The sequence below is a fragment of the Phalacrocorax carbo genome, chromosome 2, assembly GCF_963921805.1.
Source record: "Phalacrocorax carbo chromosome 2, bPhaCar2.1, whole genome shotgun sequence".
In the NCBI taxonomy this organism is placed as follows: Eukaryota; Metazoa; Chordata; class Aves; order Suliformes; family Phalacrocoracidae; genus Phalacrocorax; species Phalacrocorax carbo.
The window spans coordinates 96,282,927-96,303,085 of record NC_087514.1 but is presented as its reverse complement, the minus strand read 5'-3'; the positions used below and the strand labels follow the sequence as shown (position 1 = coordinate 96,303,085).

The window sequence follows — 20,159 nt, the reverse complement described above, 5'->3', positions numbered from 1 at the left end:
ATCTGCTTGGCATGTGTGTAAATACCCTCAACTCCCTTCCCCCTCGCTCTGCGATATCATCTCATCATTATTTCACTAAGCAAAGGAAGCCAAGGAAGAGTTTAAATAAATTGTGAGGGATCAAAAGCAGCTTAGGTGAAAAAGGTACAGAAGTGGTGGGCTCCTCTGTCTAAAAAGTATTAGTAGGCCAAATGTGTTAGTAATTACAAGGTGTGTGTGGAGTGCACTGACAACATTAGATTACGGCTGGTGTTTCTGTGACATTTTTACATCCTTTCATTTTATTTGGTCATTTATATCCACGGATCACAACATGTTGTTCTTAGCTGCTTGGGAAGTACTTTTTCTTCCTGCAGCATGTTAATAGCAATATCCTTTGTTAATTGTGCTGAGCTAAATGACATAAGAGCGCCTGTCTGTATTAACATCAGGTAGCATTTTCTTCTGGGGTGTGGAATTTGTTTTGAAGACAAAGCTTTACCATTCGCCCTGTTTTGTTTTGGTTTTGTTTTGAATCCCAGGTAAAACGTACAGGTCTGAGAACTGAGTAACACAACCCCTAGGTCCTATTCTAAACTCAGATACCACCATGGTGGCCAGAGGCAGGTTTGCCACAGGATAGGGGTCTGATGGTACTGAGGCTATAGACAGACATCCCTGCTTAACAGCCTGGGTAGTGAATTGTGCTCTCTGTTCCACAGTAGGAAAATGGCTGTGGAGGCATAGAAACCGCTGCTATGCATGCTGTCCTTCGTGTTTGCACCCACGCACATGTCCTGGGTGCCAGCCAGTCCTCCCAGTTACAGTACAGGTGGTTAGGATAAATAGGTAGTTTGAGTGGCTGAGGTAGTGGAGAGGACATGGGGAGCTGACCTGAGATCTACAGTCATTCCCAGCACTCGTGACTCTCCCACCCTCTACAAACAAGGCAAGGGTCAGCTTTCATTTTAGGGAAGGGATGATTCTCATGCCTTTGGTGCATAGAAAGCACTGAAAGTGCAGGAAAGAATAAATTAAATTCTCCTTTTGAAGGGAAACAGTGACTCTCCTTCTGTACCAGGAGGCTATAATAAGTTATGTTAGACATTGAACTGAAAAATATTAGGTAAGAGATAGCTACCTGAGGTCTGATAGCTACCTCTTATCTCTGTAAACAGTAGTTTGTAGTTGTCTTCAAGTCTGTGGGCTCCCCAGAATTTTTCTGTAGAATTGCAGATGCTGATTTAAAGCTAACTGGCACACCAGCTTTCCTTTTACAGCAACCCATGAAATATAGATAAAAAACCATTTCTTTGGAGATGTCCTCCTCTATTGACTGCCCAGGATGGCTATGCACCTGCTATTATAAGTACATTTGTTGAATATCTCATGTTAAGCAGGTATAAATAGAGGTAGGAGCTAGCATAGCATTGCTCAGTCAGGATTCATAAGCACTGAGCATGGATGTTGACCATCACAGATGAGTAAAAAGTAGAATACAGAGATGGTGTCAATTTTTGTTAAATGGTGTTGGTGACAAAAGGTTAAGCATGTTGCAGAAAGTAATAAAGTAATAAAAATTTCCCAGTCTTTCAAGGGTTCTCAATACACCGACTAATAAGACCAATGCTTCATTAACATGTCTTTTCTAGATGTTTGTCCTTCCAAGAATGTTATCACAGCCCTAGCTTAGAACTTTTTTCCAACTTTTACGTTAGTGGAATCTACTTTGAAGTTAATTTAATTAATTTGCTCAACATTCTTGTGCAAAGCAGCTTAGAATACTTACAGTTTTTAAAATATAAGTAACCTGCATGAACAAAAGTTGTTTTAAATAACATTTAATGGTATTTGACATTTGCTTTCGGCTGCTTTTTAAATTCTTTGCTGATTTCTTTTCCTTGCCAATGTTTGGATGCTTCCATCTTTAGAATGTATGTCTCAAACCCCAATTATTAGTTGTGCAGGTAGACAGCTATTCCTTCTCCCCTCTTTCCACCCTACCCCCATCACTAATGCTTATCTAGGTGTAAAACTACCAAGTTGAATTTTTATCCAAATTAGTTATGTGGAGTTTGGCTGAGATCTGATGCCAAACAAAGTACTTTAGAGCCCGTATTTTCAATTCAAGGGTGTCTCTTACAAATACACTGAAACAATGTGATTGCAGAATTGGCCTGATTTTGAGAGGTACGGAATTACTACAATTTTTATCGAAGCAAGGTTAGATTCAAAAGGTATTGTTTTGTATCATCAGAGGATCTGACTCAATACATTCAAAGAGAAAATGCTGTAATCTACTAAGGATACCAAAATCTACTGAGGATTTTAGAAAGGGGTCTTGTATTAAAGGGAGTCTACCTGAATACAAACAGACCTCCAAAAGCATCCATGGATTTGAATTAGGTGAAAATTTTTTTAGCTTATCTTTATTCATACGACAACAGAAGTTTTTCGTGATGAGTTAAATTTCTGATACCTGCTAAAACTATTACATGTTAATTTAATGCAAAACTTGGGTTTCAGAAGGCACTTTTGTAAAGCACAGGTTTTCTGTGACGGAATGCTGTCAGTAATGTAACCACTATACTCAATATCTGCACTCAGAACTAGGGAGGGAAAGAAGCCTCATTTTGAAATCCCCAGATAATTTCTGCAGAGCCACATATAAACTAGGATTTATAGTGTATCTGGTGCTTAAACTGGAGTTTCAGCAATGCCTACATTTTCTTCCCCACCAACAGTCATCCCAGCAGGCAACTGGTCCCCACCTTCCTCTCATATGAAGCTTGATTTCTTTTTTCAAAACCCCTAGTTATGCACGTACTACAGTAAAAACCCTGAAAACATGTAAAATATTTCTTGTAAATATTGTTAGTCAACCTGTTATAAGCAGCTTGCATTCTGCCCATTTTTGGGGTTTGATACCACTTCTGTTTTTCCTTCAACCCTCTGCTCTATAACTGTTCTATGGCACACCCAGGACAAATTTTTAGCCCCTGATTTTCAAACCTACCAGCTCAGAAAGAGTGTCTCATTCAAGGTCTGTCTTCTAAAATAAACTGAATATTGAAAATGGAATATTAATTATTGATCATGTTTAAGATCTTAAATTCAAAACCCGCTCTGCATCTGTGAAGAAAAGCGGGGAAGTGAATTGTGTCCTTTCGTGACATCTAAAAACGTTTCTGTCTGAACAAGGCTTCAGAATAACACCTAAGCAGATGGCATCAGGCTAACTGAGGAGTTAGTACACTAGCAGATAACACTCAGAAATTTATTCAGAACGTATTAAGGTGTCCCCTCGTATGAAAAAACCAAACACAGAGACAATTTCATTCTAATTTTATCATTACCTTTGGAGGCAAAGTTTTTCATTTATTCAAATATGCTTGTATAGGTGAAAAATGGTTTTGTTGAGAGGATTACATTTATGCTCGCAGCCACTTTTGAAAAAATTTCATGAAAATTGGTGAGTTTTCCTTGCAATATTTCTCATTATACTGCAATGAGATTCTTCTCCTTTTGACATGCTGTTTGCATCGACCTAACAGTCTTGAGCAGATGCAAAAATAATTACCTAAACCAAAAACCCTAAACCTATTCTCATTGGTAGTTCCTCATGGGTGCCACTTTAAAGGGAGCAAAGTGATGTTTTAAAATGAAGATTGCTTGCCCTTCATCTTTTTCTACAGGTACAGCCTCAGAGGCAGAGCCTCAGACAGCTGAACTTTCTTTTTCTTTGCTGGCCTTTTCCTCCTCTGAGCATGGCTGTATAGAGGATTGGGTTGATTCTTGCAGATAGGATGAAATTCAGCTCCTGCTTACAGTTGTGCAATCCACGTAACCCAAACTCTTCTCTTTTCTGACTCTTAGCACACTGTTTGATTTCCCATGGGCTGGGGTATTACTAGGGAGGGTGTCCAGATAGTATTCTCCTGTTATTTTCTGTTTTCCTGCTGTAATTAACAAAGCTGGTGATTTCTTTGCCACCTGCTGCCCCGGTCATGGATGGCACCACTCTAAAATCCTTTTCTCCTGACTGAAAGACAGGTTGCAGGCATCAGAAGGGAGCACAATTCATCCTTCTCAACTTTGCCTCCATAGAAGGCAGATGTATTTCCCCCTAAACCAATTTGAAGTAATTTCCTAGCCATGCTGTTTCTTTTTGTCCATGTTTTTAAAAACCTTTTAAACTTCTTCCCCCCCCCCCCAAAATATTTCATGGTATCAGCTCTATATGCAGCTCCTGAAAGCTTCACATCACAGAGACTGTTTCCCACCACTCTGTAATCCCCGTTCACAAGGGGTGTATCTACATTTCTGTTTAGGTTTTTAGGTCGCTTCTGAAGTGAATGCCTGCCCCAGTTTCTGCTCTCTGGTTTGCATTGCAGTTGGAGGACGAGCACTGGACTCCTCTAGGGTGAAGCTATGTAACAGGACGCTCTTTAGATGTGTGTATCGGGTACTAATGGGGCGTCAATTCCCAGGACCAGACTAGAGCTAGTCTCTCATAAACTCTTCAACACAGAGTGGGGTCCCCAGTGTTTAATTGTGTCCTCTGAATCACTGGTTTCATTCTATGGATCCGCTCCTCTTGCACCACAGTACTTGTTACAAAAGACCTAACCAGAGAGGGTGGTGGGAAAAAAAATGCCACCCATTTTTTCCTATTTGTCTTATACAAATATACAGCATTAAAACCTGATCACAGATTTATAGCATTGTATTAAGAATTTTATTGTCTTTTCCAGGGTCTGATGTAATCACATTTTCCTACTCTTATGCATATGTTTGTTGACTTCCAAATAAACCTATTAACAGAGAATTTACACTTGCCATTTTACCTTTATCATAGCTACGATACCTGTCTTTGATCATTCTTACTCAGTGTTATTTTCTCCTCCTCAAATTGTTCATTTTTATCGTGAATGATATTATGTTCCCCTGTCAGGGAACAAAATGTATTTTGAGTCAATTTACTAAAATAGTCTCTGCTAAGTGCTATATCTGGACAAAGTTGACACCTTTGACATTTTCTAAAATGGCAAAAATAACAGTATTTAAGGTATGATTTATGGGTACTGTATGTCAAAGGAATTTCTATTTTATTACGGTTTCTGATACAGCCATCCGAACTCCTTCAGTGAATAAATTGCTGATAACGCAGCTAATTAATGGTTTATTAGGTTTCTGTGGTCAATTATAACAAGTTATAAAAAAGTAAAATGCAATTTAATAATAAAGAACCGTGTGATTCTTGTTTCTTTTTCAGCACTGCTTTGTTTTGTGCGTGTGGAAGAAACAATTTCTACATAGCTCAGTTTTATAAGACACGTTTCCCCCCACTAACTAAGAGCAACTCCTATGATTAAAAAGTAGAATGGAGTCTTTAAATGTCTTTCTGATTGCTGGCCTCTATTAAAAACTTCTTAAAATAATAGATAGGTTTAATTCCTCAAGCCAAAGAAAAATTATATCATCTTAAGTATTTTCCATATTTATTATATTGATGAGACTTGGCTGCACAGAAAAAAAAGGAAGCAAAAGCTCTTGTATTGCAAGTTTTAAATGTACCAGGCTAAGGTTTACTTAATTAGAACCTCCAGGCAATAAAGGAGCCCTTTTTTAAATTCTGTGAATCTTAATATGCTAAATAATGCAAAGCTTCAACTCTTCAAGCATGAGACACACATCTGGCAGCTTAACATTTAAATTACAGAAAAAAAACCACTTCAGTAGTAATTTTCATGAAGAAAAGAATGGGAAATGTATTACAACTAAATTTAATTTCTTTTTAGATTTTTCATCCTGTCTAATTGCAAGCATTTGCCATCTTCTCCTTTATTTATTTATTTTCATACAGATTTTTCTGTACTTTTTATTGATCTTTAATTTGAGCAGCTTCTTACTGTTACAGCGATTGAAGAATTACCTTGTGTTTTTGCTTAGCAAAAATTGTTCAGAGAAATCTATGAAGAATTAAAGTAATGAGCTCACTGGTATAGAAAGAAAAGAGCATTCAGAGCCTTACAAATAAAATATAAAAAGAGCACGTCATGATTAAATAACAAACTTGAGTTCCTTCTCCCTCCTATTTCTTAAATGTAGAATACTATTGTTCTCTTTATTCTTTTTATTGTGCCTTTTTTTTTCTTTTTGCCAAGGTAATTAATGCTTTATTAATTTGTCTCCAAAAAGATTGTCAAAGTCTTCATTATTTCTAGCAAAGCTATTTGGAAACCCATTTGAGTGAGCCAAAATTAAAAAAAAAACCCACAAAACAGAACAACAAAAAACCTCACAGGAACCATATTTACAAAGGTAACTTTATATTTTAATATGTGTTTATGGGTTCATACACGAATCACATAAACGGAATATGTGGAGACAGTTTGAACTGCTTATACTGCATGTGTGCACACACGTGACATACCCAGCAGCTGTATTTATGCAGTTTCACTGATTTCAGCAGACCTCTTCTTTTACCCCAGATGAAGTAAATTCCTGTATATACCTCATCCACTATGAGTTCTCAGCATATATACACCTATACCTGCGCATATATAGAGAAAGTAGGAAGTAGAAAGATATCCATAGGTACATACACAAATACAGAGGCTCAAAGCTGTGACACTGTATACGTGCATATCGTATATCTACAGCGCTAATAACTAAGAGCAGATCCTGACTGTACACCTGACTTTTACTGAGGGGAAGTGGAAGTAACAGAAACAAAATAGTGAAATAATCATTAAGTATGTTTTTGGCTTATCCTCCATGAGCTGTACATTAAGAAGTGTAATACAGACCTTTGTTTCCATTGCACCACTGCTTCCTGGGATGTGGGAGTATATTTTTGTTTACTCCAGAGGTCACCACTTCTCAGGAGTTCGAGGCACACACTACTTGAGCAAACATTGCTTAGAAAATACGAGCACTTTGGATCCCTGTGCCTTATTCTCGATCCAAATCTATGTCCATACAAGAAAACAAGCTTCTTTCTCTTTCCTGAAGAACACATCCTGGGGTGTTTTAAATACCCTTCACTGTCATTCTTCTTGTGTCTGTTATTTCTTTATTTCTACTTTTTTCCCCTGCTTCATTTTTATAGAGTTATTATTTGCACCACCACAGTATCTGAGTTTTTCTCTGTATTTGTCATCCTAAGAGTTCTGGAAGGTAGGAGAGAACTAAACACCTATTTATAACCAGGACGGAGGGGAAAAATTGACCTGCCTGGAGTCACACAAGATCTTGGTGGGAGAGGGAACAAAACCTGGCTCCTTCCTTTCCAGAGCTTTGTGTTCTGCACTGATATACAAATACATTTTTTTTTTTTTCTTACAGAGGATGAGTTTTACCAAGATTGCTGTGGCAGTGCAAAAGAGCGCTGTGGCAGTGTGGAAGAGCACTGTGGCTCATTTCAGCTGAAGGAAGGCCAGGGAGGACATCACAAGGTACTGGCCTTGGTCTGAATGTTGCCGTCTTCCCTAAAGCACATGGTGAAGCCATTGGAGTTTCTACCTGTCCCATTTAGGAATGATTTGTGGGCTTGCTTCTTGTTGTTGTGTTTCTTTAATCTATCACTCTGAGTTTTATTATAGCTATCATAAGGCTTCACATGGCCAGGAGTATTGCTGTCTCCTGCATAGATAGGGAGCTAATCTCTCCAGCAAAGGAATTTGAAAGGAGTAGTAGGAAAGACCATCCAGTAACCAGACAACAGCAGCTTGATCAAGGCTGCACTGCAGCATGATATTATCTCAGCAATGTTTAAACTCAAGACAGATTTCCTATGCGTCTATAACCTTCAAGCTCTCATGTCCTTGTGCAGAAGACCCTTACCATTAGATACTTTTAGTATCCTTGTCCGTAGTATCTTGGTCAAGGACATAATCTGTGAAAAAATATTGTCTCATTAGTACAAGTTAACATGAAATCACACCTACATCATGGCAACACTTTCTGGGTGAGATACTACTGGAACTTTCCAATTTAATATAAGTCCTGAGAAATAAGACACAAAGAAGACTGTATTCCTGAGAATTCTTCTACACGCATTATCTGTTCTAAATTACGTATTTTCCAATGAAGGATGCAATTTTTTCTCTGCAAGTGTTGCTCCTTTTCCTTCCTTAGATCAGCATGACTGCAGTGAACTATAACTGCAAACATGAATATTCAAATTAATCGTGCTGGCAATTTGTCTCACCCTGTTCTAGATGTACTCTGAAATATTTTTAATGCTTTTAATTTTCCACGGAAAAAAGTCATCACGGTACTCAGAGTAGTCACAAACTTGTGTACTATATGTTTATACCTATACGTGTACTATGGCACAAATACCTAATAGCTGGGAATTATTATTGCAACTTTGACTTCAGCAGTGTGATGATCTACATATAAATATCTATGAGCAAAACCAGATTGGCCAACTGGAAATTCCCTCCATTTTAAATGACTAAGTTTTCAAGTGATTTACTTCTTCAGGGAGGTAAGGGTAACTTGGAGAAGCCAGAGTTATATATAAACATAACTGCAGACTGATGTGTGCATGCGTGTGTGTGTAGCCTTATACCTAACAGGAAGACCGATTTAAGCACTCATGGAGTGGGTGTAATGGCCAAAGCAACCCAACCCATGGGAGTGGTAGAGTGAAATTCATTTCCTACAATCCCATAATAGCACATTGCCTTTGAACAAAGTGCCATGCTCTTATAGGAACCTCAGTTGTGGGTGGCTCTCAAAGCCACATTAAAGTGACCTGGTTTCAGTAAGGTGCGTAAGCCCATGGGTAATTCAGCACTGTCTAGTCCCTTTGGACTCAGTGGAATGACTCACGAGCTTACAGTTATTGACATGTTTAAATAGATTTCTGAACTGAGCCTCTTACGAGAATACTTCTGCACAAAAGAAATGTGAGCATGGGAAATCTCCTTTCAAAGGTTGTAAGAGCCCCTCTTTTTTAATGGGATGACTGAACCCTAATGTTCAGAGAGATCCTTGTTTTGGCATGTTCAAGATTTAAACGCTTGGTTTGAATTATGTTATTTGGGCCTATTTGTATCTCTGGAACTGAAACCATCTTCTCAAATAATTTTGCCCTACAATCATGTATTGGAAACAATTACAAACTAATGAAAGAACAGACTTAAGGCAGAAGACCTAAGTTCACGTAGTGGATTATTCTCTTCAGCCGTTCTTTTTCTTTTTGTAAATAGATTTATTTTTTTTTTTTTTTTGTCACAAAAGCAAACAGAAAGACCTTTGGGTCTGACCTCACTTTTTTGGGTAATATAGGATTTACCAGCAAAACCAAAAGTGTTAGTTCTTTGCCCCCCCAACCCCAAATTCATCTATGCTAAGGAGCTGCAGGTAGTCTCCCACTGAGTATCTTTTGAGTGATGTGCATTAATGACAACTTAGTTTTTATTGCAGTGAATGTGCACACCATTGCATGTATTCAGGGTATTGAATGGTGGCTATGAAGGACACAATGCTCCCAGTCAGTGACTTCTGAGAGAAGTAAAATATATCTTGTGGCTATAGTCCCATCCTCGTGCAGATGCCTGAGCTTCTGCTTTTGTACTTCAGACAAGTTCAAGCACGGTGTCAGACAAATTCACTCATAATACTCTTTAACACTTTTGGTATTTATTGCTTAAAAACTGTTTTTATATCTACTTTGCACAGGGATAGTTTCATGGAGACAATGCCAGTGCATGCAAGGTACTTTGCACACACTACCTACTATGAAAACTTGACTTTTTCTAGGGAATTAAGTTGGGCAGTCATGTGGCTAGGTGAAATGCAATGCTATCAGTAGCTGCCTGGTCTTAGTATTTGAAAACAGCTTTGAGCATATTACCCAATTCTACTGTGCCTTAACTATTCATGTTTACATAGAACCGCTCTTTGACAATATATTCCATCGCTTGTGGCAGCTTTTCCAATGGCCGCTGTGTATCGTGTTTACTGATAACCATATTTAGCATTATGCAGGTATGGATATGAACCTCTGTTATGTCCATGAGCCTTAAATTAAAATTCAAAATATCGATTAGGTCTATGTAATCCAAGCTTCAGAATACAAATTTGCCTTTTAGAGCAAAATGGTTTACCAAGTTAAAAAATGAAAAAATCTTTGTAGTTTTCATAATTAGCAGTGATGTGACTACATCTAATGCCAACGCTATGTTCCCTGGAAACTCTGAGATTTTTTAAGATCTACAGACTGAACTTGGGTGTTTTGATCGTTACAAATTTCATAAATGCAGAAGTCAAAAAGGACCTTAAATCATTTAGGTTAACTTCTAGTATAGCCTAGAAAATTTCAACCGCTTGCTCCATAAAATTGGCATCAAGGGATGGAGAACTAAAATTTCCCTTTGCGGTTACCTCTAAACAGTATATTTTCCACCTCCCTGTCTGAAAGAAAGAAAGTAAGGGAGTCCTGTCTCTAGTTTGGACATAACTAGTTTTAACTTCCATCCCTTTGTTCTCCCTAGGTTTGTTCACTAAATGTTAACAAACCTTCTACAGAGTTTGGTATTGTGCCTAGGAAGGTATTAATAGATAGCTTAATGAAGTCACCTGCAGATGTCTGGTAAATTAAGACCTCATTGTGTCTCTTGGTGGAAGTGGTGTTTGAGTCTCTGTCCAGTGACAATAATGCTGAGTATGTGAGGAACCTGCCTGTCGCTCCAGAGAAAGGCAATGCCAGTGCTGAATGTTATTCCAGAGGTGAGCACAGATTAGGATTCTGTACTCTGTAGCTCAAGGAGTAGTTTAAATCAGCATAAACTGGCACCAGCATGGAAAGATGCAGTACTGTCCCTCTGCTCCCTTGTACTGGCACCAGTGCAGGGTGGCCTGGATCAGAATGGGTCCAGCTGAGAACTAACCCAGTTCATAAAAGGAAAAGAAAAGAGGCTAAACAGCATTAATTCCCTTCCCAGATCAGTTTCCTCCATATGTTTTGCTACGTGCATGTCCATATTTCTGTGCTGACTGAGTGCGGTGTGCAACACAGGAAAAAGCGAGCAGGTAGAGGAAGGCTGGGTGATGACTTCTGGTGTCAGCATGAGCTTATGCTTCCTTCAGAGGGTTTGTCAAACCACAACCTTATAGGAACATAAATCAATTCACTGAACAATGTGTGCTGTTCCAGGCCTCACAATTTAAGAAGGATGTGAAGGTCCTTGAATGTGTCCAGAGGAGGGCAACAAAGCTGGTGACAGGGCTGGAAGGCACATCTGTGAGGAGTGGCTACAGACTTTGGGCTTGTCTACTTTGGAGAGAAGGAGGCTGAGGGGCGACCTTGTTGCTCTCTACAGCTCGCTGAGGAGGGGAAGTGGAGAAGGTGGTGCTGAGCTCTTCTCCCTGGGATCCAGCGACAGGATGCATGGGAGTGGCTCAAAGCAGCGCTAGGGGAGGTGTAGACTGGACACAAGGAAGCATTTATTTAGCGAGAGGGTGGTCAAATGCTGGAACAGGCTTCCTAGAGAGGTGGTCGATGCCCGAGCCTGTCAGTGTTTAAGAGGCATTTCAACAATGCCCTTAATGTCATGCTTTAACTTAGCCCTGAACTGGTCAGGCAGTTGGACTAGATGATCATTGCAGGTTTCCAATTGAAATACCTTACTATTCAAACTTGGGTTGTTTTTTTATTTTATTTTTTATTTTTTTTATTTTTTTGCATTTAAAGATCACCTGGAATAACTCACCTGACCAATGTCATCAAGAAAAATCAGGTTCTGGGAATCATGCAATCCCAGAAGAAGGGAAGGCATCTGCAGAGAACAATTTTTACTTGGAGGAATTAGAGAAATATACTTTTTCTGTGTGGTAAGTAATCTCAGCATCAAATAGTTTCACAACCCAAAAGCATGCCTTGTTATTCTTGTATTATAGAGGTATTTATATTCAGATGAATGTTATTAGGCTGCAAAATCCAACACATAGGTTAACAATTACCTAAGCAATGTCAGTTTGTCCCCTCTGTATGATTCTGTTATGATTATGACATCATATGCTATTTTCCATAGAGATCATTTTTTTATGTGTGCATTATTTATTTCTGCAAGTATGAAGTATTTTTTAACTCTGCTTTCTGGTCGCTGTGGTCCCAGCCTTATTTACAACACACAGATCCTGCCTGGAATTCAGAATGACTGATTTCCTTGTACTTTCCTTCCCAATAGAACTTTACGAATAAGAGTTACTTTTTCTTTGCAAAATCATTGTGAAGTGTTGGAGGGGTGTTTTTCACCTTCATATATAGGGATATGAGGTAAGATATTTCTAGCACTTATAAGTAACCAAAGACTTGGTTTTTCTTTGAGTCGTTATTATTTTTGATTGAAGTACAGTAGAAAAAATTTGGAAGCATTTTTTGTTTGAGAATGCAATTTTGACATTGCTGTGCTGCGTTGAGAAGCTGTGTTAGGGGAAGAAATGAAAGAAGATTTCTAGCAAAATCCTCTCAGCTTTTTAAGAGTAATACACTACCTTTCTTGGATGTTACTTTAAATATTATTACTTTTCTCTGTTATAAAATACACATATTGGGAATAACTTAAAAAGAAAAAATAAAGTGAAATTAAAAAGTGCATCAAATGAAATCTTTTCATTTACTTATAATTATTTTTTCTGAGATTTCATCTTCAAGGTAATTGCAAAAGTTGGACAGTTATTTGTAATTAGTAGAAAACAATAAAGACCCAATCCTTCACTAAATTAGATGATCTGATAATCTTTCACATAGCTCTGTATTGTGTTTTGAATGTTCAAAACCCAGCTGTAATGTACATCTCTGGCACCTATTGTCTTCTGCAAATCAACCCCTAGAGTTTCAGATAAAGCATCCAGAAAATAAGCATCATAATAGGGTGGATGTCTGTGAAAATTTAGTTTTAAATTACTTCCTTATCAAAACATTTAAAAGCAGGATTATCTAATCAGGCAAGCCAAGTAGCCTTCAGCATCACTAGTCCTGTTGTTCCTTGCTCTCACTTGCCACATTCACTTGGTGCCTTTAAAGTTTGGCAGAAAGTTAGGTAAAGACCCTACAGACATAAAGTGCATTTTCACTATAGAAATCTGAACCCACCCCCAGAGGTGGTCAGCCCTGAGTACTGCAGGAGGCAGGAATCGAGTGGAAAAATAACACATAATCATACAATTAGACTGCCATAATTCTGCTGAATTAATTGTGGTTATTTTGGACAATCAAGGATTGCCTCATCCTGGCCATAATGCAAGAATAGATTTTAGAGTAGCAGTGTTCATCTAAATATCCTTGCCGACTCCCATTTTTTTACCTACCTCAATTTTCAAATTAAATTAACCAAATTATCATAAACCCTTTCTATCTCAAGGTGCTTGGTTTCTGTGGTGGTGAACTTCACTGTCTCATTTCCATGTCTTGCAGGGTTACTGTAATACAATTAACATTTAAAGTCAGCACTGATCCTTTATGCTCTTCGAAGTTGTTCAGCTTGAATATGTTGGGAAAGGGGCCCAAGTCCATCCTTCCTTAACGCTGAAGCACTGCTGGAGCACATACTGCTTTCTGGTCATGGTCCCTGGAGCAACCTGGCCCCAGGCTTTGAAGTCCATGCCCTCTGTGATTGCACAAGGTGCCCAGAGAAGCAGAGGGAGCAGGCACTTGTCTAAGCTGGCATGCACCTCGTTGTCTGATTTGTGGACCAAGAAGAAATGATGGTTCTTTCTTCCTTTTGCTTTTACCTTTCCTTTCCTTGTCCTTCCTTAGGAAGCCCAGTTGACTGGAGCCCCATGCAGGCAGGGGTGCTGGCTTTGCTAGGGTTCCCGTGGGGGGCAGAGGTATGCCTGAGCACAGTAAGCTACAAGGCATGCTTCATGGTAACTGTGCTGCCTGTCCTTCTGTGAAGGCAGCTGAGGCTAGTACTTTACTGTTTCAGTATGCCATTCCATTTACTGTCTCTGTTATCCTGTTTGAAATAAGGACCAGTGCTTGCTTTATTTACTTATTTGTTACCTGAAAGTCCCATGAGGTTAGGACAAAACAGAATTTAGAGAGCATTTCTTTGCTTTCTGTTTCACTTGTGGTAAAACATCATCTTTATCAGAATGAAAAAAAAAAAAAGAAAACAAATTACTCCACTCTTGGTCAAGTAATACAGATATAGATATTCCACTTAGCATGCCATGTAAAGAATGTGCCCTTGATTTTTTTTTTTTCCTAGACTTAATTCAGTTTTCCTGTGTGATTGAAGGAGTATCTGATACCTTTTAAGTTGTGAGCTCCATTTGTTACCATACCAGCATGATGTTTCTGTTGTTACTCGCATCTGTTGATCTCTTCTCCTTTCCTTCCCTCTTACTTTCCCCATCAAAGGGCATCAGCTTCTCTTTGTCTGTTTCCAGACCTTCCTCTTTGCTAGGATTGCTACCTTTTAAAAAATGCAATGCAAGATAATTAGCTACTACAAAAAATTTTAATAGGATTGTAGATCTGGGGGCAGCTTAGATCTCCATAAACTTCAGAGTTTTAGATGCTCCAAGATGCAATCTGAGCAATTTCCTTGATCTTTTATTGCAGCTGGTAAATCATTTATTGGCCTAGGTTATTTTACAAAATCCTCTTTAAAAACAAAATCCCATAAAATGTATTTATCATAAAATAGTGCACGACCAGCACTCTTCAAAGTTGTACACAACCTGTATTAATTAAAAGCTAGTGTTGTACTGTGACAATTTAAAAGTATCTACTCTGTCTCAGTCTGCCTCTTTTCTCCATTCTCTCTCCCCGCCTCTCCCTGTATTTTTTCCTCTTTTCTTTCCTCTCTCTCATCTTCTCTTTTCTTGTAGGGCTTGCCAATGGGGAGATTGGCGACTACAAGCAAAATATTCTTTTGTGATCACAAATATTTTTCTGATAATTATGATTTTTTTTTTTTTAGTTTCCATTGCTATAGCATGCTTGTCCTTTTCCATTCACATTAATTCGACAGTGGTGTCTCACATCCGTAGGCCATAGTCAAAGCTCCTTACAGTGGACATTATACACATATGGAATAAAAAGATCATTCTGGCTGCAGAAGCCTGCAGCCTTCAGCTTCGATCTTGCAGCCTAACCGAGTGACTTTTCCACTGTGTCCACATACACCCTTGCTGAAAGCAGCAGGCTTTTGCTTAGGTCCGGTGAATTGATGGTGAGGGGGATGAGTACAAAACATAAGATGAGAAAGAAGAGGTTAAGACAAGAGATGAATATGGTCACATACTACACGGAGGTGCACGCCACTGATGCGGTCAGCCGTGGTCACAGCCCCGTAGCTGCTGCTAAACAGCCACCAGGCGCTTTGCAAGTCTTCCTGGAGATCCAACCCCAGGACGTTGCCTCCCACCACCATGTCTTTGAACCTCCCTTCTCTCAGAAATTTGTGTTTCTGGAACTAAAAACCCGTGTAACCTGCAGCAGAACATGAATATTTTTAGTGGCTATTGACTAAAAAAGACAGGTAAAATCTATTACCTTGAGAGAGAAAATGTTTGTAGGAATTTTGACCCTTGCAGCCTAAAACCTGATGTCAGAAGCTTTCTAGCCCTGTTCTTCTGTTCCGTGAAACAAGCAAAAATTGAGGAAAAGATGTTCTTCATGGCTATTTTTCTCTATAAAATCAGATTTCCTGAAAATGCATTATAATACAGATCTGAGAAATAATTTCAGCACGTCAGCAATTTAACACTGATGTTTTTGCATAGTTTTGCAGGAGATAGGAAAAAATATATCAGGTTTCAAAACCTTTTATCTGTCTTTAAAAAAAATTTAAAAAAAGACATGAACACTTTCTGTGATCTAGGGATCTTCAAGCTTGAGTTGGAATATAAATAACGAACTAACAGTTTCAACCACCAACAATTTATCATCAAACGCAGCTCTTAAGGGTTAATATTACACAGTAACATAAAAGTAACGATCATCCTTTGTCTCCATGCAATTAGCTTTTTAACAACGTGCCTTTAGCTCATACCCAGGCTAAATGCTGCTTTGAAATATTTTCTCCTGAATTCCAAACGTGTTAAGCTGACTCTGGCCAGCTTCTGTAAAAATAATTTATTGTAGGGTGCTGCCTTTTGTGGGGGAATACCCAGCACCGCATGCAGCAGTGCCATGTGATGCGTAGCTTGGCTGCAGGATGGTCAGTGCAGCATCAGTGCAGAATCAGACAGCATCCTGAGACAGGAGATGAGACAGTGTCCCACTGCATGCAGGCATCAGTAAGAATTGAATCCTGCCTAGATTTATATCCCAGCTCTGAAATCCAAAGCAGGTGGGCCAGGCTTTTGCTCTCAATTGTAGCCATCAGAAGCAGATGCAGCCCCAGTCCAAGAGGAGTGTGGATAAGAAACAGCCTCTTGGCAGCATACGCCAGCCTGGGCAGGGGTGGAGGGGGTTGAAGACCCCTTTGCAACCTGCCTCTTCACCTGTAGCCTTTATGATTTTACCTGCTGGGTTTTTTTTGCCAAATCAGTGAGGACACTGAAGGGCCAGAAGAGTTAACTGTAAACAGCACAGTATAGTAAAGTTGTTTTTTAATAAAAACAATAAACTTTCCCTTTATAATACACATGTGATTTGACATTGAAATAAATGCAGATGCTTCTTTGCTTGTTGTATTCCCTGTTGTGCTTTCTAAGACACCTTCGCATATGGTTTGCCTCATTCCTGTGAAACTGCTTGTTGTTTATGTCATACAGACAGAACAGATTGAATTTACACCGAATAAGGAGGGTGATGAATTACACATTGGAGGAAAATCCTTATCTGAGTATTTAAAATTTGTTCAAAATTAGTGTTGCCTGTTTAAAAAGTTTCCTTGGATTCTCCCTTGAGCTCTTCTAAAGATTTCATTAAAATAAAAAAAAAGAATTCTGCGGCTGCCTATAAATGCAACCTTTTATTCAAATATGTAACATTTACCTAAAATCAAAGGTCAAATTTTACCAGTTTTTTATAGCTGTCTGTCCTAGTAGGATCTGCTTCATGCACTATATATAAAATATTGCCATTAAGAGTAGGCATTCAACTTTGTGAAAAGGAGACTAGCTCTTTATTGCTTGCTTTAAAAAGTGCTAATAATTGAAAAATTACTCTAAGAAACAATTTCTCAGTAACTTTTGATAGTCTACCTAAACCTTGTTTCATTTTTTTAATTCAATTTGAAGCAGAATATAGTTAATATTTTTCAAGATGGAGATTTAAAGGCAGGCCAAACTTTATCTCTTTGAGAAATCAGAAGTCCTACTGTTTTCTTTGAATGCCTTAAAATCTTCCACGTCTTTCCTAAAAATGCTTAAGCTTTGGCTGTGTGAGCACAGTGTGTCACCAGGATTGGTCCTGATTCTGTATTCTTTGAGGGAGTTTTGTTTTGTAGGCAAGTCATAGCAGGACACAGGTCATGGAGTTGGTTTTTTTTTTTCTGTTTTCATGTATTCGGGTGTCAGATCGATGTTTACCTTGGTGTATGTCCTCACTTCTTTGCAGACTGAAATTTTACAGCAGACTGGTACATATTTCTGTGGAGTTTTTGCTTTAGTCTTAGTTTTGTCAGGAATTTTTCTGTCACAGTAAAAGTTTACTTTTTGGAAACTTATCGTATGGACAAATCACTAAATATAGCTATGGCATCTTTCCTATTCCCTGTGATTTTTCTGAAGCTGCCTGTTGCTTCCTTTACTATATATTATAATTCATAGATGGGCAAAGTCCAATGAACTGCATACATTTAGAGAGACTGTATTTCTTTGCTGTCTTGTTCAGTTGCAGAATTATATTCCTGTACCAGTGCATTGTGGTAAAATAGTGCAAGTAAAAGGTGAATGAGAAATAAGGTGTATCTCCTGCTGATGATTCAGATGTAGAGGTGAAGACAGCGGGGCCAAACTGTTTGGAAACAAATTTGAAATCAACAAAAGGCGCAGGCATCTGGAGTCTGCTCCCTCTCTGTCCAAATTCAGGGCATGTAATTTAAGTGGCAGAACAACATAGATTTGCATATTCAGAGTTAATAAGGAATTTTTAAATCCTGGGAGGTGACTAGCAGATTAGACAATCAAAAGCATGGTTGCCTTCATGTCCTAGCTGGGCCAGAGAGAAAGCCAGGTATCTGTATTCATAATCTATAAATTCTGTCTTTGGTTCCTCCTGTAGTAGTCTGCTTAAATATTTTTAGCCAAGCTCACCTTCAGCAAGTTATGGACATTAGGGACCCATTCTAGCTACAACCCACTCATTTCCATGGATTATGCAATATTTAGTATTGCCTAAATTGCCTTCAGTTTCACCCCAATATTAGGATGTCTTAAATTATGTCAAAATTTTTCTAAACTGCTCGAAAAATAGGAAGTAATAATTTAAGGATTGGAAATACATGCAAAGGAAACCTAAGCCTGTATTCAGAACTGCCTTTTACAGGCGTCTTTTGCAAAGCCCTCCAATGCCTATGCACACGTTTGATTTTGCTGGAATTCAGTGTTGTTATGGTGTTAGGGGAACATTTACTATTGTGAGTACTTATGGACATCAGTGCAGTTATGCTCAACAATAATTTTATTTATATGTTCAAGATGAAGAAATGAGTTGGCAGCTGCTGCCCTTCTTCCCGCAGGTTCCAGACCTGCAGAACTCCACTAGCTGAGAGCTGGCCTCGAGCAATGGAGAGGAGAAATTAGGGACACAAATCACACAGTTGAGAGTAATCAGCGAGAGATCACTCAGTGAAGGTGCCAGGGAGATGTTTGTTTGGTCTTTTTTCTTTTTTCCCTTTTCTTTTTAATTTTTTCTTTTTTTTTTTTTTTTCTTTTTCTACTGGCTTCAATGTTCTTGAGCAGAGAGGAGTAGTAAGTTCAGTCCTTGAGCAACCTCAGTACAAAAATGAAGTTCTCCTAGAGATCCTGTCAAGGGACTTGTGTGGTTACTATATGATTATATGTGATGGAGCCAGAAGAGGTCCCTGGTGATGGAGCAATTCACAGTTTGACCTAGTCCTGTCTGGGAGAGCAGGTTTATAATTCCCTGCCAAAATGCTTTTCTCCCCACTCTCATTCTCCCCCTTAGTGAATTCCTATTCTGTAAAAGTGAAAGAAGATGGTTCAAATTTGGCAATAGTTAGGACAAAGCTGGGTATGATGACAGAATATGGCTATGATGCAGCTTTTTGACAGAAAACACTAGTTTCTCTTTTTAAATACTGGGAACATGGACTTTCCAGTCAACGATCAGCCTGGGCTCCCAAAGTTGTTGGAACCTTTGCTATGAGGGTAGTCAAAGTGCCTCCAAGAGACTACTGCCAGCATTGCTACTTCACAAGCTTTTCACACCATTCAGCCTTGATTCCTGCTCAGCACAAAAGCACTTTTTGGCATAGCTGAGTTGCTCTTTAGTTTATTCAGACTCATAGGAAGGTAGAAGACTTGGCAAGCTGGCTGTGAAGCATCGGGTAGAGAGAGATGTGGAGGTTGTTTGTCATTTAATACACATTTTGCTTTCATGAGCTAGAAAAGATGACATTACTGATGACTAGTGGTGAAAAGCAAAGCTATAAGTGTGCCATACACGGTCATCTCTAATGAATAGAATGAATAAAAATAATAAGTGCATTACATAGCTAACTGTCACATCTTCAGGGCACTACAGTAAATAAGTGGGAGTTATACATGTGCATTAGTAGCAAAATGGGTACCACACTTTGGAACCTATTGAGTACAGTGTGGAGAGAAAAATATGATAGATTGCTGCTTTTTATCTGTCACTGCTGTGGCACAGAAGCATAGACCATATGTATGTAAAATGACTTTGTTATTTCAGTAAATTCTCTAACTCTTTCTGTTGTAGCCTGTAGCAAAATGAATAAGTAGCTGAAGATCCTGGTGGGATAGTTCTGAATCTATCAGAATAAAATACCTCTGCAGAGGCATAATTATTATTAAATATACAGTGATGTGTGACAAAACAACCAGATAAGTTAGGAGGGTCTCTGCCCTTACAGGTTTACATTATAAACTGAGCCATTTTGCAAAGGGTAGGAACAAGAAGCTGTGAAAGTGCGCTGAAAAGAGCGGAAGCAGGAAAGTTTGGGCAAATATGGGCCTTGTAACTGGTGACATTTTCTTAGCTCAGAGGTGATTAT

The 20,159-nt window shown here is 38.7% G+C and overlaps 1 protein-coding gene across 1 annotated transcript in view; it reads left to right on the top strand.

Moving 5' to 3' along the window:
- LOC104042549 (uncharacterized) overlaps positions 1-20,159 on the top strand; it is a 164,952-nt gene that overhangs the window by 27,790 nt on the left and 117,003 nt on the right. Inside the window, exons 8-10 of the mRNA XM_064441793.1 lie at positions 7,330-7,439; positions 10,491-10,547; positions 11,579-11,829. Of these exons, the coding sequence (XP_064297863.1) occupies positions 7,330-7,439; positions 10,491-10,547; positions 11,579-11,829 (418 nt within the window). The remainder of the gene's footprint in view (positions 1-7,329; positions 7,440-10,490; positions 10,548-11,578; positions 11,830-20,159) is intronic.